The sequence below is a fragment of the Ceratotherium simum genome, chromosome 19 (genome assembly GCF_057802395.1).
Source record: "Ceratotherium simum simum isolate JZ-2026a chromosome 19, ASM5780239v1, whole genome shotgun sequence".
Taxonomy (NCBI): Eukaryota; Metazoa; Chordata; class Mammalia; order Perissodactyla; family Rhinocerotidae; genus Ceratotherium; species Ceratotherium simum.
This window is the reverse complement of record NC_141918.1, coordinates 25,127,523-25,145,482: the sequence shown is the minus strand read 5'-3', so window position 1 is coordinate 25,145,482 and position 17,960 is coordinate 25,127,523. Positions and strand designations below refer to the sequence as shown.

Below are 17,960 nucleotides of genomic sequence, written 5' to 3'. Positions count from 1 at the left end.
TCACTGCAACAGTCCTAGCAGGAAGTAATGAGATCCAGGACATACTGGCAGAAAAAGGATGAGCTAGCATCCTGTGAGAATATTCCATCTGAAGGCCAGGGATGGAGGATTGGTGGGTATAACACTTATCTTTGAAAGGAGAGGGAGATATAAAATTAAGTTAAAAAGGACCTAGCAAGTTTGAACATGATGGATAAGGAGCCAAGTATTCACTGAGGTTCTTAGCAAGGGAGTGATTAAGAAACCTCATGAGCGCTCATCACTGTCATTTCATGATTATCAACTTTGCTTCACTATCAAGAGTCTTTAACCAAAGCTATTTTATTTTGACATGCCTAGAGATCTGACGTCCTTTGTTGCTACTAAAAGAACAAGATTATGAACTCCTCCTTGCTTCATTTGCCACTATCAATCAATTGTAGAAACTATATAAATGCTGAAACTGAGTGGTTGTTTGTTCTGGACATTAACCTTACATTTTTATTGACTACCTGGGGAGACATAAGGACTAGCATTGATAAGCTTATTCTGTAGGTAGAAAGTACTGACTAAATAATATAAGAGCTCCTTGCTTATCCTAAAATTATTTGCAAATGGCATAGTAGCATAAGCGAACACTACGGTGTGATCTAATTAAAATATATAATTACAAGAGGGGTAAAAATACCTAGCTTATCAGTATTAATTTAATTCTGTTGGTGGTGAAAATATTTCTGACTTAAAAAAAGCTTTTGTCATTTGATTTAATTAGGGAGATTAGTCAAGTAAAAGTGATTCTCCGTGATAAAAACAATTAAATTGAAGGCAAGGTTAAAATATAATTATAACAGAAAAAATCCAGAAAAATGAATGGCATGCCCTCTGAAATATATTTGCAGGAGATAAAAGCAGAAGCAAAGTTCACATGAGGCTCCTCACATGACTCTATTTATACAACTGCGTGTCCACGTATTTTTCAAATCTTAACACTGACAATTCTCCAACAGCAACTAATTTTGTAGAAATGTAAAGATTTCCAGTAATATATGAAGCTGTATTATTAATCAACATAAGCAGCCCAAACATTAATATAATTTACATCATTGAAGACTAACAAAATAAAACTGTGACTAAATTAACATTGACTCATCTGTTACACAGTAATTGCTAAATAACTGTAAAATACATTACATTCTGTTCATTACTGTTCCAATTATAATGTCCTTCTCTATCCACTTCCATGTTTATCTAAATTTATCTAACAAGAATGGAAAAACAAATACCTACCAAAATGGTGGTAACAATCAAAGAACGATTAGATAAGGAATCTGTGATGTTGGCTGGCTTCCCCTTCTGACTTTCTGTCATATTCAGGCCACTGGCTGGATCCCAAGTTCCAATCTATAAAAGAGCATATGTACTTTGTAAATTGTCCATCAGGCACCTGCGAGAGAGTATTGCAAGAGAAAGTTAAGACTGCTAACACTTATTATTCACCTCTGCTGCATTATCTGCTGTCGTTAAAGTAAAGGCTGCTTGTTTTAAGCATGATTCACTGCTCTGTGAAGTGTGGCCAGTGAAGTGTGACATTAAAGAACAAAATGATCCACTGAACTTTTACAGTCAGTGTGGAAGCTTAATTCTCTATTCAAACCTTCCTTCACCAAGATAAACCAAATTTGATGATACCTTGATAGCTGGCTAAAAACTCATTAATAGTGCATGTCTTTTACTGTAATGGATCTATCTCATTCTCTCGTTATAAAGATAACATGCCATATTATATGGACAAAGCTAAAAGACAGAGCAAAACCTGGGGATCCAGGATAAATTAATAGGTAAAGGCAGGCTTAAGATAGGCATTCACTGGTATTCTGCATAACCCCCAGTAGGGCAAAATCCTATCCAGAATTACCTTGAGAGCTTTTAAAATACACCTTTGCAGATTTTAAAATACTGTAAGAAAAGGAGACTACAGCACAATCTAATCTAGATAACCCATTCCAATACTTCCACCTATATTCTATTTAATATGTATTTTAATTTAACTAATACCCTCTGATAGAGTAGGCCATATACTCTCAGTGTTCAGACATTTTATACCCACTGAACACAGCCTATGGGATGACACAGACACGCCTCTGGGAGACACATATAAGCATAGGATGCCACTAAATGCATAGATCAGGCGGTTTACACGCACCTGCACCATTGCACCATCATATAACAACAGTCATCACTCAAAGGAGAATAGAGGCAAAAGGAGATCTCAAGTCAGTAGTTCTTTTCCCCACTCTCTCAGACCTGGGAGTCATCAATAGTGAAATTAGTCCTCCTTACCCTCCTAGCCAATTACCAACTTATTTTCCTCAAAGGAAAGAAAAACTATCAATTATCAATTTATCTTTAAAATAAAGCTTTGTATATAAATTAAATTATTTTTAAAGTGACACTGATTTAGCAGGTAATGTTTACCCTGGTCTACCTAAATATGCTAATAAGGGTCCCATCAACATAACCTCATTGAAATGAAATATTATGAGCCTTTAATTTTCTTTATACTCCATCATATTTATTCTTTTTGATAACTTTTTTCATTTGTATAGCTTTCCTAGTAACCTCTTAAGACATCCATCTTCCTTTAATTGAAGAAGCACAAAAGTAGAAATATTAGTGACTTTTGTTATTCCTAAGACTAGATATGTCATTCTAACAGTTGTATATAAGTGCAAACTCTAATTATTTTTTCAAGAATGTAACTATACTAGGGACTCAATATTAACTTTCTTTTAGTGATGTCTAAAAAAAGATCTCTTGCCATATTTTCTTACATGGAGTTAATTTTCCTTACCATTAAAAAGTATATATTCCTGATGTTTGTGTCAATAAAGGAAAAAGCCAAATAATACAGTGAGAAAGAAAATATTGATTCAGCATTCTTTCCAAAGTAAATTATCTATGGCCAATTAAATTTCTTTAGTTTAGATTATGATTACCATGATGTCATAAAGACGGAGTCTATCTGTAATTCAGGGTCAATAATGGAAGGCATTCGGGGGCCAGGCGGGTAACATCAACGTGCAAAATGGTAGGGCACGAGACAGTAGTAAGAATTTCCAGGGCAGGGTGTGCAGTTTTTAAATCTCACAAAATCTCAAGGCAGAGTAGCAAGTAGGGGCCACAATCCCAACCCTGCTCTGTTCACAGAGCTGTGCACCTTGGGCTGAACGTAGCCAGAGCAGGTGCTTTTTGCAAGTGCTCAGCTAGGCATCCCCAGAGCTCGTAGAGCCCCTGCTGGGGACCTGGGTGGAGAAGGACAGAGGGGATGTAAAACCTGGAACGCCTGCTGACCTGCTTAGTGTGTTTCAAATTCAAAATCATTAAAAAACACTGTGTTGGCTAAATAAAACATCTGCTGGTCGTATTTTGTAGTGACTGCCACTTTTCTGTCCCTGGTCTATAATTAATACCTATTACACATTTGTTCCCTTAGATTTTATTTCCTTTCTTTTTTCATCATTGGCTAAATAGCTAGATTTTTCAGACATATAATTCTACCAGCCAAAGCACTGGCAACATCATTTGCCCGCTGCCGTCTGCCTAGTGCTTGATCATGAAACCTCAGGCTCGATCAGTAAATTTTTCAAATTTCTAATCAAATCACTAATACAAAATATTAGCCATTTCACTTACCATTGTCCTCCATGATTACTTTTATAAAAAATAATTTAGCTAAATGTTCATTCATCTACACATACTTACCTAGTTTCACTCTCTGTCAGTTGCTTTTCTAGTACGACTTGGATGGAAGGGTTCTGGCTCATAGTATGTGAATCTATAATTTCCTATAATCACATATATTAAGTATCCCTTTTTGTAAATCTCAGGTTTCTTAGAAGAATATTATGAAGTTTCAAAAATTTCAGTGGTGTCTAATTATAATCAAATAAAATTTTGTATGATTCCTAGATTTTAAATCTCTTGGGACTGTACAATTCAAAACTTTCTATTGATAGAGGAAATTGTCCCCAGGGTTTGTTTTTTAATTTTTGTTGTGTATTTTATTTTTGTTTTAAGTTACTTGTATCAAGGTAGAAAAGAAAGAGATGCAAGAAAAAAAGAACAAGAACCATGGACTAAGTCAAGACAGTCTTTTTTTTTTGTTTTTTGTTTTTTTTTTGGTGAGGAAGATGTGCCCTGAGCTAACATCTGTTGCCTACCTTCCTGTTTTTGCTGAGGAAGATTAGCCCTGGGCTAACATTTGTGCTCATCTTCCTCTATTTTATATATGGGATGCTGCCACAGCATGGCTTGAGGAGCAGTGCATAGGTCTGTGCCCAGGATCCGAACCTGTGAACCACAGGCCACTGAAGCAGAGCATTTGAACTTAATCACTACACTACTGAGATGGCCCCAAGACAATCTTTTTTCTTCTAATCTATTTTCAGAACCACTATTATTTCATTATATGATTTAATCAAGTCTTTTAAGCACTTTTTTAAGTTATAAAATGGAATAAAGGTATCTAAGCACTGTTGACCTTGCAGAGTTGTTTTTAGTAGAGTGAGTCTATACCTTAGTTTATTTGGACACTTCAACTTTACAATTATCTTCCTGTCATAAATATTAATAGCACCCTCTTGTACAATTAAAAATGTCATGGTTTGGATAATAAATTACAAAGTCACCCTAATTATAAGGATCAAATTAGATAAGTAATGTGAAAGTGCTTTAAAAATGATAAAGAACTATAGAAAATTATGGCACTATTCATTTTTATCTTATTTTATGTACTGAATAGTTCTTAAACTAAATTTGCTCTTCTTGTCATAAAAAGAACGCATTTATAGTTGTCAAATTATAAAATACACAAAAGATAGAAAAGAGAACATCAACTTAAACTTTGAACCCATGCACATACCCAGAGTCAATCATAGAAAATGTTTTAGTGTACTTCCTTCAAGTCTTTTACCTTTTCTTTTTCTTTGTGAGGAAGATCAGCCCTGAGCTAACATCCGTGCTAATTCTCCTCTTTTTGCTGAGGAAGAACGGCTCTGAGCTAACATCTATTGCCAATCCTCCTCCTTTTTATTTTTCCCCAAAGCCCCAGTAGATGGTTGTACATCATAGTTGCACATCCTTATAGTTGCTGTATGTGGGACTCGGCCTCAGCATGGCTGGAGAAGTGGCCCAGGATCCGAACCCGGGCCACCAGTAGCGGAGGACGCGCAGTTAACCACTAAGCCACGGGGCCGGCCCATCAATGGATTTTTCTGAATATCCTATCTTTTGTTCCCCTGAATCTTATTTTTAGCCCTGTTCCTTTCATATTATCTGGTTTTCTCTATTTCTTTTCTACCTCTGAATTTCTTGGTAGACAGTTTTTCCCAAGGTAATTTGAGAGAGAACCTATTTTTAAGTCTACTAATGGGTATTGTCAACTTTTGTTTAAATTTTTACAACCATTCTAAAACTAATATTGGATCATAAAAGCTAAAACGACATCTATTCTATGAAAATTCACTGCTTTGGTCCATTCTGCTACTACGTATTCTGTATTTTTAGTTAATTTAATCTGGGGTTGTGAACACTGCCTCTCTCTTTCTTTTGCTTTGTATATTATAGATTATCTCTCTCCAGGGAAAAAATTTGTAATTTTTGATATAATCTTTAAGACAATTATTCAATATTCTCTGTATGGTTTACCTGCTTTTGATGTTTATTAGGATTTCTAGCCAGAGTTTCTTTTGGTTGAGTGTTTGCTTTTCAATTATCATTGCTCTTCAACAAGACTTAATATATTTGTAAAGGATAACTATGTGACATGCTTCTTTCTGTTTGCTAATTTGAAAATATTTTTGATACATTCCTATATAAAGAAAACTTGGCTAAATAAAGACATTGTGTCATAGTCTACTTCCTTCAGAGCTCTGTAAGTCTTATTCATGTTTTCTAATATTTAATGTTGCTTAAAAGACTCAAGATAACCTAATATTTGTTTCTTTGTTGGTAAATATTTTTTCCTTGAAAGCTTCTAGTACTCTCTATTTGGACGTTTGAAATCTCAATTTGGGAGAGAAAGAGGAAGAAAAAGAGAGAGAGAATACGGTTATTTTCAAATTATATTTGCCAGAAATATAATGCATTTCTCCACTTTATGAAGGTGGGTTTTATTGCATTTATAACTTTCTTGAATTACTCATGTTGTCATGTCTTCTATAAATTTATACTCTTTATATGGAATATTTTTACCCCTTTCACTACCTTACATACGTATCTTGATCACTGATTCAACATTTGAGAAAAGCAGTTCCCTCTTCTGTGTAGCAATGGACAGAACAACTTATAAATGCCCCCAACAACATTACACTTTAATTGTAATTCCTTTCTTAACTTCTTGGAGTTAAAACTTAAATCCCCGAGGATAGAGACTGGCTTACTCAGCCTTTATCCCAAGGTCTTTGAATATAGGACATAGCAGGGGCTTTCTATGTGACGTTCTGAATATATTGGTTGAATGAAGAGATAAACGTATTATCTTATTTGTCTCAGAAATGCAGCTTATTTTTGCTTTGAATTAAAATTATATTTAATTTTTATTTATCTTATCTTCCTTTGTTAGAATCTAAGTGCGTTGAGGGAAGGATGTTACCACTTTTATTATAGATAATAAACATCCAATGAGTATTTATTGAATGAATGAATGGATGAATGGAATAAGTAAATGAATTACTAACTTTCCGAATCTACTCATTCATTCATTAATTCATTTGTAAAATATTGAATATATATTGTGTGTCTACTCTTTTATATTTACATGTTTTGCTTACCATGTTTTGTTCTTCATGGTTTGGTCAAGCTTTATCTTAATATCAAATTTAACTTTTGGGATTATTATGCCACATACCTGTGCTATTTATTTGCATTTTTCTTGAGCTATATTTTATATATATTAATATATCTATTTTATAAGAATTTTATATAAATATTTTATGCTTTCTCTTTTATATTTCTCAAGAATGTTTAAATTCTTCATATAATTTTGCTTGGTAACTATATTTTCTCTTCGGTTTCTTTGTTTTATTTTTTCATGTAGAAAAGAACATTTGTTTTCAGAATGATTTTAAAATTATTTATTGAAGTATCTCCTTAATTAGTTGATGCGTTATTTATTTATCTTTGCTTTTGACAGTTTTCTCAGTATAAATTTCCTTTGTTTTGCAACTCATATTACTCCTTTTTGTCCAAAGGAGATTTCTCTTTCCTCCCCTGAGCTACATAATTGTTTACCTCATCCGTAACTAGCATCTTCTAGTTTCTTCTAAAGGTATTTATTAGCTCCACTTCATGTAAGCAGAATCAGAGGGACATATTTCTTATTCTCTGTGGAATTTGCAGTAATAATCTGTTTGACAAGTACACCAAGAACTTCCTCAAGTAGGAACAAAATAAACATTTCTGGCTAGGTTTAAAAATATTAGTTAAAAATAAAGTCAAGCTCATTTAAACTTAAGAAATCATTTAACATAAATTCTGCACTAAAAAAATAGTTGGTACAATAGAATCTATGAAAATTCTATTTACATTGTCTTATTGACATTTACTAACAATATATCCATGGATGTTGGGGGATGGGAAAAAAAGCAATGTAGTTTTTCATTACAGAACAATGTAAAAGAGAAAAAGAATTCTCTGATCATACATTGTTTTGACTTAATGTCAGACAAATATATTTGTCTTGAGCAAAGAGCATAAGTAGTAGTTTTCCAAAGAAGGCCTGTGTGGTGATCATGAGAGACCACACTGTACATGATGTTTAAAACAGTCTTAGAATAATGCGGAATCTCTATCATAAAATAAGTTTGCTTTAAAAACAATTCTTCCCAATAATTAGTTGCCTCCAACCACATGGCCCATAGAGGGTAGTTTGCCTAGAAGTATATTTACCATTCCTTTTAGAAGAAAGGACATCCCTGATAGTACTGGTTGAGGTTATTGAGGAGTGGAAAGCACAAGGAAGGTATTGATATTAAACGCTAATTTTTATTTAGGAGATAAATATTATCTCCAGTTGACTGAATATACACTGATGGACTGTATATTTCTCTATTAACTAGTGTACCCATTTTTCCTAGATAATTTGCAAACTCAGGTTTCTCCTATATGGTGCATGAATAGTGGGGACAGAATTTTTCCAACACAGTGGTTTTCTTGCTAAGTGTTGCAGGCAAATTAGAGATTTTTTTCCCCCTCACTTACTTCACCTCTTCTACCGTTGAATTTTTAAATGACTTCTAACGTTGAATTTTTAAATGAAAAGTAGAGATAGTTAATTGCATTACTGTCTAATAACAGTACTGTCTAATAATAATTAATAGTAATGTACTTCCATTGGGCTAAGTATTAACAGGAGATCACTTAAAAAAGAATTGGCACTTGATCTCTCAAAGATAGACATGAAACGTTTTATAGCAATTCCTTTGTGCTGCCTGACAGGGAGAATTCAGAGCAAAGAACAATTACCTGGGAACTGGGCCACCTTTTCACACAAGTGACTTGGTCTGTGAGGACAGTGCAAAAAATTCCTCAGTTAATCACTTTCCTAAAACTGTCTTTCCACTAGTTTCCACAGGGTCTGAAATTTCACCATTTAAGAACTACAGTGTTAATAAGAGGACAATAAATCAATAAATATATAATTATCTCACAGAAAGGGATGACTAATCTAAACATAGATTTTTCACCTTTAGGATTTTTATTTTTGTCCAGGGCAAAGTCAACTCTAAACATAATTAAAGCATTAAAAGACAGGTAGTAGTTTTGATTTTTTAAATAAAACTGAATCAATAAACTAACTGTTCTCAAATATAACAACATGATAACATTCAATTAAGGGCCATTTTTCCAAGGATAAAAACATAGTTCAGATATTACTTTGAAATCAAACCAATGCATTACAATTATGTTTAGTATACATGTTTAACTCAAATTCAGTAGTTGAAAGAAAAAAAGTCAATATTTGGCATTCTCTGATGGGCCAAAATAAGAAATTGTGTGCCATCAAATAAGGTAATCCTATTGATTTCTAAACATAAACATCATCTGTAAATAGTTTTCTTAAATATTTTACCATCCTGAAAGTTAAAAGTTATTGAGCAAAATAATAACTATAAACACACTGATGAACAACCAAAAAAATGTCAGTACATGGGGCCAGCCCAGTGGTGTAGTGGTTAAGTTTGCATGCTCCGCTTCGGTGGACTGGGGTTCATGGGTTCAGATCCCGGGGGTGGACCTATGCACTGCTTGTCAAGCCATGCTGCGGCTTGGTGCACATACCCTGGTCTGGGTGCCAGGCATCCCACATACAAAGTAGAGGAAGATGGGCACAGATGTTAGCCCAGGGCCAATCTTCCTCAGCAAAAAGAGGAGGATTGGCAATGAATGTTTGCTCAGGGCTAATCTTCCTCACCAAAAAAATAATAATAATAATAATAATATGTCAGTACAGTTGTGAGACAAGGCAAATAATGAATTCTATATAACAGTTAGACAAATTAAATGGTTAACATCTCCAAAGAAAGATGGTAGGCTTGGATCCTGCCCAGGATGCATTGTTGCCTTTTAGGAAGCAAACAACACATTTCTGACTGGCTTAAGGATTACTAGTCAACAGCACCATTAGCATTGCTTTGCTACAGGGAGGCAAAAGAAATCTCAGTTCCTGGGAACACTGGGGGTCATTGTTGCCATGGGGACCAGGGTATGTGCATCAAATGCCATCGAAGAAAGGAAGATAAAAACTGCTATGTGTCAGGTATCTAGAAATCTATCAAAGAAATAGTTCTTACCTATCAAGTGTGAATTTTCAGATTTAGATAAATTTTGAAGTCTGTAAATTCCGTTTAGACACCTTTTTCATAGGGAGTTAATGAGTACAGGATTGTACAGGCAAGAGAACGGTCAATAGCAAAGATTTCTATAGAAATTATTACTTTTCTTAAAAAAAAATACTCTACAAAAAAATTTCTTCAAAAAGCACTTTGAAACTTGTTCTGATCCTGGAACATACATGCCTGTAGACTCAGGCAGGTACCCTCTCCATATATTATCAAAACATCTGAGTTTTCAGCAAGAAGCCAGTTTTTGTACTGGTGTGTATGCAAATACAAACAGTGAATATTCAGAAAGTAAAGATGGTTAAAAGTTGAAATGAAGCTTCACTTGAAAGTGAAATATGACAAATTTAAACTTTTTAAAGGTTTGCAAATATGGATTACCTTGCCTTTTATTATTTATATAAATTCTTAACTTTGTAGAAATTGACAAACATATGTTCCATAAGATGGCTTTTGATAACTACTTTTCTTTGTCAAGATTTTCTCTAAGGACGCACATGTTAGGAGCTGATTTTATTATAAAGGCATGCTGAGGCAAACACATGGTGTAATTGTTCATAGTCTTAAACATTTCCAGGCCCCTTATCACTATCTCTGGCCAGAGAAATGTGTTAGTTTCATCCTTAGGTTTTTTTCAAAATTAATATAATATTAATATACAAAGCCAATTTTAATAAGGATTTATTAGACTCTTTCCATTGAGGAGACAGAGAATTCTCTTCTCCAAGTTCTATTTTAACATAAAGATCTCATTCAAGAGAATATCAGCAAAATAACCAGAACAGATAGCAAATTGCGATGTTAAGAGAAAGGGCAGGAGACGTAAACAAGAATGATTTTAGTTTGACACCTCTACTTAGAAGAAAATATTCCCTAGTGCAATAAAAATCCATTTGAACAACTATCAAACTATAATAGTAAGATTCTTTTTTTTTTTCTTGGAAAGCACACGTTGTACATAGTGGTAACAAAGGACATTCAGTAAGAAAATTCAATCATGTGGTAGGATTAAGTGATTTTATTATTGCAATATAGTTTCTTAGAAGAAATTCTTTTTTTAGTATAAGTGGTTATTTTCCCAATAATGGCTTCTAGATAGCTCATCTTGCAAAGGAAACGCACCATTCAAAACTATTTTGTGTAAAACTCTTCCAACTGTTTTTGCTCTAAACAGAATCCTGTTGAAGCTATAATCTAATAACCTTCTGAATATTTCTTAATATCTTATGACATTATTCACGTGTTTTGTTCCATCTGAAGCTGGTCTTTCCTAAGCACGTAGCTAGGATTCGAGGGCTACGTAAGTAAAGTTAAACCATTTCCAATGGTAAACCACATCCTAGTTACACATTCTAAAAACAAAAGAAAAGCTATAAAACTCATTTTATTGTCAGTTATAAAGACACTTTTGTTTCCTCCATTTTTCTTGACATTTACCATTTTTGCTATTTTTCCCTCTCCTTCCAAGTGACTCCAATAATTCCACTGACAAACTGACTATACAAATAGACAACAGTCAGACCATGTATGACAATAGAACTTTGACCCAGAACCCCTGGAGCAAACATCCTGGGAAGCCACACTACAACCTCTGCAGCAATCTGCCCAGAATGGTCAAAATTCGTTCAGTAACTTCCAGCTTCCCTTTCTTTGGTCACTCTTCCAACTCAGGATGAACCAGAGAAAGTCAAATATGTCCTCCAAACCAATCACCCAAGATGCCCCTCTTCTCATTAACCCACCTCCTGTTTCCGCATGCAACAATCTCCAATCAGAGCACTCCTGAGGCCTTTCCTTTTCTCCACGATAAAGCTTTTCCACTCCCCTGCCTGCCCTTCAATCCACTGAACATAAGTGATGGTGGCAGACTCCCCTGCTATAGCAAACTCTGAATAATAACTTGTTTGTTCTCATTTGAGTGGTCTTTGTTTATTTCCACACCATAAACTAACAAGGAGGGAAAATTTATAAATAAAATAATTATTTCTACTTTTTAATGTAATATTGGAGTGTCAGAAAGTATTAAATTTCTGACCAGATTTACCATTTGGTGCATCTTTGTAAGCTTAGACTTCAGTACAGCCTTCTCCTATACTCTAAAATCCTTTACTCCTTGAAGCCTTGACCCACAACCCCAGCCCACTGATCGCTTAACTACTGGATTTCTCTATTCTCACTCTGTAGGTATGGAGCAAAGCTGGAAAAGGCAAAAAACTGTGCTATAGGGAAATAACTCTGCACCAGACACTTGAGTGAGCTACGTGAAGTACCTCTTATGATTCGCATAGTGATCCTTCATTCATTCAACAGTCAATAAATATTTCTTGAGGATGTACTTTGTGCCAGACACTTTGTTAGGACTTGAATATGTAAACAGCGGGAAAAGGGACATTTATTCCCCCACCTAATAGGATGAGTATTCTGGCTAGGGACACAGCCTTTTTTTAAAAAAAAAAAAGTACACATAACTATATAATTACACATTGTGATAAGTGCCAGGAAGGAAAAGTACATGGCACTAGGAGAAATGTACATTTGATCAGGCTTAGGGGACATGTAGCTAAGGAAGTAACATTTAAGCTGTGACCCCCAGGATGAGTAAGAGTTAGCCAGGCAAAAGGGATTGGGATGGGTATTCCAGATTGGGAAAACTCTATTGCCAAAGTAATAGAAAGCTTTAAACCTGTGAGGAAATGAAAAAAGGCCAGGGTAGCCGGAACATAAAAAACACCTAAGAGGTTGGTGAGAGTTGAGGAGGAGAGGGAGGGAATGCTTTAGAAATCATGCTTGGATTTTAATCAAAATACAATAGGAATAAATGAAAGGGTTTCAATAGAGGAATGACAGGATTAATTTGCTTTTAAAGACATCGGCTGGCTGCCATGGTTTGAAGAATGGATTACAACGGGGAGTAGAACAGAGAGGCTTGTTGGGGCTCCAAGGTAGATGTCCAGGTGAAAGGTCTCCTGGCTATGATTACAGCAATGGATGTGGCAAGAAAAGGATGGATTCTAAACATATTTTAAAAGGAGAATATACAATATGGTCTTTGAACTGACCAGAAGAATTCAAGCTGGGAAAATCACTTATTCTGATTTTCCTTTTCCTACTGTTAGTACTCAATACCACGCTCCTAAAGAAAGAAACTGTCCCATTATTGCCTGAGGTAGACAAAGTCACCTACTGTTTTTTCCCCTTATTCCCTCTCTTCTGTTCCAGGGAAGGCACTGCCATGGTCTGGACAGCTTGTTTGGACAGACGTGGTGGCTGTGTGTGCAGTATCAGTGACCCTTCTTGGACCGTGGCTAGCTGGGCTAGGTTCCAACCAAGGTCCTTGTTGAGATAAATCTTTTCCAAAGTGGAAAGGATTCACTTTGATCCACGGGCACTATCTAAGTGGAAAGGATGTGTTCACAGTAGCATTTCAATCCCCAGCTCAGTTCCCTGACATGTCGTACCTCTCTCTGTTCAGCAGAAACATACCCATTCCTTCCTGGTTTATCTGGTCCATGACTGTAAACATCAGAAGCATGGACTTTCTTCCTACTAACTGTTTCAATCCTAAGGTTCACATTTCAGAAAATGACCCAAAATATATCATTTTAATGACATACAAACATCTTTATTTTTAGCAGTTATTACTGCATAATCCTATATTATAATTTTAAGAGTCCATTTATTATTGGTAGGTATCCTTCACTAGAGCATAACCTTCAGAAGAGCACAAAATAGATGTTCACTGCATTTCTGTTAGAGAATTAAATGAATACATGAAGTGTGCTGGTCAAAGATGACCAAGGCAAAACTAGTAAAAAGCAGTAGCATGAGCAGTTATAGATAAAGCTAGCATTTTACACATTATCTTGGTTCATTTTCCTCACCCAGTCATAAGATAGAATTGAGAGAGTTAAAATTCCTAGCCTCAATCCCTATAAAGATGGTATTTCCAGATTATTTTAGAGACCATGATATTCTCACTTCAATCTGTCCAAAAGGAAAGCCCTTTGCATTCTACTTTTTTTTTGAGATGAGGAATTTGGCATAAAGTAGTTGGGTGAAAGGATGAAATTCACACAATTGTTATGATAGATCTGGAATTGCAATTTAAACCTCCTGCATCACCGTCTATTGAACCTTCCAAACTGTGAACTCTATCAAGGTAGGAACTCTGTCTTTTCACCTATGGGTTGGTAACTATTCTTTTCAGGAAAAAATAAAAGTAATATCAATGAGACTTATTAGTCTTCATGAAGCAAATATTGCTATTACCCCATGAAACAACTGAAGACATTGTGTTTTAGAGAGATTAAGAAACTTGTCCATAAATGGTAAACGGCAGAACAAAGATTTGAGTCCAATTCTGTCTAAATCTAGTCCTTGATCTCTTAACCATTCCACTAAATTAAAACAATGAGTGCCTTTTGCTACTTAGTAGCACTTTAGTCCTACTGAGTCAAAGTCAAGTCTGCCACAATGGCATTTCCAAAACATTTCCATTATTCTTAAGATCTGACTAAACTAAATCTCCCCTCCCTCTTTTAGCTAATGACTTTATGTACTTATTTTTGAAAATATTGAAAACATTTGATGTGAAATCTTTTAATTCATTTCTCTCTAACTTAGCTTCACCCATTCTCAGTATCTTATCTCTTTTCTCAGGAGACTCACGCAATTTCTTTCTAATATTAATTTCTTCCACTAATTTCTTTTCCAATCTTTGATTTCTACCTTTATCATTGGCTTCTCCCACTTTTGCCACCTGGCTCCTCCATTATTCCTTAAAAACATAATCCCAGTGCTCTGCTATTCCTTGAACTAACAACATTGCTGAAGATTCAGTTAATGCCTTCTGTCACTGTTTATTCATCTCTCACTTCCATTCTCAGAATAGTTTTAAATTCATGGCTCCATACTAAAATTATTCCAAACTATAATATCTTACCAAGCAACTACTAGGCCTCCAGGTTAATCTCTCTTTGAACTTACATTGTATACTAATACATGCAAATATCTCGAAGTTACGTTTACCGTATGACTCAAAATAGCATTTTCGTTCTATTTCCCACTTCTCCTGTATGTAGGGGTGTGTGTGTGTATATATACATATATCTTATGATCAAATCAAACACTATGCTATGTCTTTCCCTTTACTGTTACCTCTTTCTGAAATGACTCAATCTCTACCAATCAATAATTCTTTCATTACCCTTTTGACAGTTGAAAGAGACAACTTTCCATTGTATTTATTCACAAATGTGTGTTATGTAACCATTCTATGTAAAAAGACCCCTGAGGATAAGGACTGTGTGTAATTAATTTAACAAAACAAATTTTCAAATTTCAGAGGAGAATAAAAAATATTTACAAAGTGTCAGGGCAACATGTCTAACTCCCATTGTCGTATTCTCAGTATGGTAGATCATCATACGTATTTGATAACCACTGTATTCAGGGCCTTTCTATAATCCACATTACAGCCTAGAGAAAGCTGCTCCAATGTTTTCTTTATTTGGAGTCCAAGACAGTACTGAGTCTACAGTAACATGAAGAGCATCACCATTTTTATGTTGACGTGTTGAAATACAAGCAATAGTCGAAGCTCATCCTAGTGATTGCATACTTCCAAAAAGCAAGATAGTAACGTCCCCAGTAAACACGATAAAACCCGTAAGAGCTGACTAAATTCCACCATTATCAATTCCAGTCCTGGTATAGACTAATGTTCTCATCTTGGAAACAAGAGAGTTAGGAAGTAACTGCCTCATGAATATTTGAGTTTCAGTTTATTACAAGAGATTCCTGACTTTGCATGATCTTGACAAAAGGCAAAATGTGAAACTCTCAGCGGGAGGAAGTAATGCCCCTATCAGCTTCCGTCATCAGTTGGTCATGATGTATTTCTCCTTGTTTTGGTGACATTATCAAAAATTTGTGTTTTCTCTCTCCTGCATCATTTGAATCAGCATTCAAATATGCTGTTATCTCTCAGGCTAACAGAGCCCTTCTTCCAACTCAATTTCTTTCTTCAGTTTCTATCTATGAATAATGCTCCATGTTCAATTGCTAGATGAAATATAAGATACCTTACTATCTTTAAAGCAGTATTATCTAAAATAGAATTTCTTCTCAAGTTCTTATCAAAATATCTTTTTAATACATAACTTGCAATGGTTCTATCAGGAAAATATCTAAATGCATATATTACAAATATAAGCAAACATACACTAAAATGTTCTTAAAGTAAGGACATACCCAAATTCTATTAGCCTTGCTTGTACTTGACCTCAATCCCCTGAAACGGAATCAAGTAAGACAGATCCAGTGCAATGTGTTGCATTTATGTTCATACGTAACTTACTTGTGCACATTAATTCAGACATTTCTCTTGAATATGACTCAGTAGTAGAAACCTGTTTCTGTATTGAATCCTTTTTTATGGCCTGCTTCTAAGTAAGAAAGTCTATGTAAGCACAAGTGATTGTAAGCTGCATATACAAAGACCCATATTAACTCAAATATTTTCTAATTACTATAGCAAATATTACCTAATAATATAACCTAATTAAGATTATATTAATATATTAATATATGCTATATTATATTATAATTAAGATTATATGCATTACATACAGAGTATCAGAAAAACTTGGTAAGAAAATAAAATATTTAAAGTGTCTTAAGGGCCGGCCCCGTGGCTTAGCGGTTAAGTGTGTGCACTCCGCTGCTGGTTGCCCGGGTTTGGATCCCGGGTGTGCACCGACACACCGCTTCTCCGGCCATGCTGAGGCCGCGTCCCACATACAGCAACTAGAAGGATGTGCAGCTATGACATACAACTATCTACTGGGGCTTTGGGGGAAAAAAATAAATAAATAAAATTATTAAAAAAAATAAATAAAATAAAAAAAAAAAGTGTCTTAAGACATCCTTTATCCCTGACTCCTAATTGTCAATTATTATGTTCAGTATAGTAAATTGAAGATTTTTTTTTAGAGTTACTCAATAAAGTCAAATGTCAATGAAATGTGACTACAACAGGAGCTATTTCTTTATTTCTTCATTAGGATATATGTTTCATTCAATAATTAAAGTAAATAGACTGAATGCCATAAGTACCTTTTCCAGACCTTCTTCCTTGAGGCTGATCACATCCAAATCAAAATCTGTCCGTAAGCCATTGGTTTTGTTGAAAGTTATTCTGCCTGTGAGGCCTTCCCAATGCGCCTATGGAAAAAGAAAGAAAGAAAAAGCATCAATTAGTAAATAAGGGCAGGGAAAACAGTTTTCTACAAAAATTGAAAATATCTTTATTACTTCTCATAAATTTACATTGCTACATATTTTTAAAACATTTTTTATTCTGTTCTGAACTTTGAAGGATGTTTTTTCTAAATAAATTATCCTAGTCTCAGTAAGAATTTAGTGTAAATTTTTCATTTTAAGTAATGTATTTTCCAGGTATAAGTTTTCTTTACGAGAAATTTGAAGACTATGTTTTAAATAGCAAACCTCTTTTAGCAAAGTGAGAAGAATTTGGTCACTTATTATAATATATGAGATAGTCACAATCTCACTGGAGATTACAAATGGAACTACTGTTATAAAATACCACTCTTAAATTCATACTAATGTGAAAATAAACATATTTTATTACAATGAAAGAAACCGAATCTAGGAAAACCTGCATTATACAACTTCAATTATATACTTTCCCCTTAGAATAATTCACTTATTACTTTATTTCCTCTTTTAAGTGAGACTGGGAGAAATGTATCAAAACTATTTCACATCAAGCTACAGTTTCTGTAGAAGGAGCTCTCCATGGAGAAGGAGGTGGGAATATAATAATGGAGCTACGTAATGGGTCTACCCTTCAAAGGTGAGCAAATATCTGAGCTTACTCAAAAGAGGTAAAACCCAGTAGAGTAAGAGTAACATTTCCATAAGGACTACAAATGAATATTATCATTATTACATTTCTTAGGCTCCATGTGTTTATTGGGTACTTATGCGTAGGGATTCTAAAATAGTTTTAGGCTAATAAATTACAAACAAATAGAAAAACTTATCATGTATATCTAT

At 34.5% G+C, this 17,960-nt stretch overlaps 1 protein-coding gene across 5 annotated transcripts in view; it reads right to left on the bottom strand.

Moving 5' to 3' along the window:
* GRIK2 (glutamate ionotropic receptor kainate type subunit 2) overlaps positions 1-17,960 on the bottom strand; it is a 653,495-nt gene that overhangs the window by 243,955 nt on the left and 391,580 nt on the right. For all 5 annotated transcript variants that reach the window (XM_087443926.1, XM_004422155.3, XM_087443925.1 and 2 more), the window contains 2 exons: positions 16,995-17,102; positions 1,267-1,380 (listed from right to left, as the gene is read on the bottom strand). In XM_087443926.1, the coding sequence (XP_087300052.1) occupies positions 1,267-1,380; positions 16,995-17,102 (222 nt within the window). The remainder of the gene's footprint in view (positions 1-1,266; positions 1,381-16,994; positions 17,103-17,960) is intronic.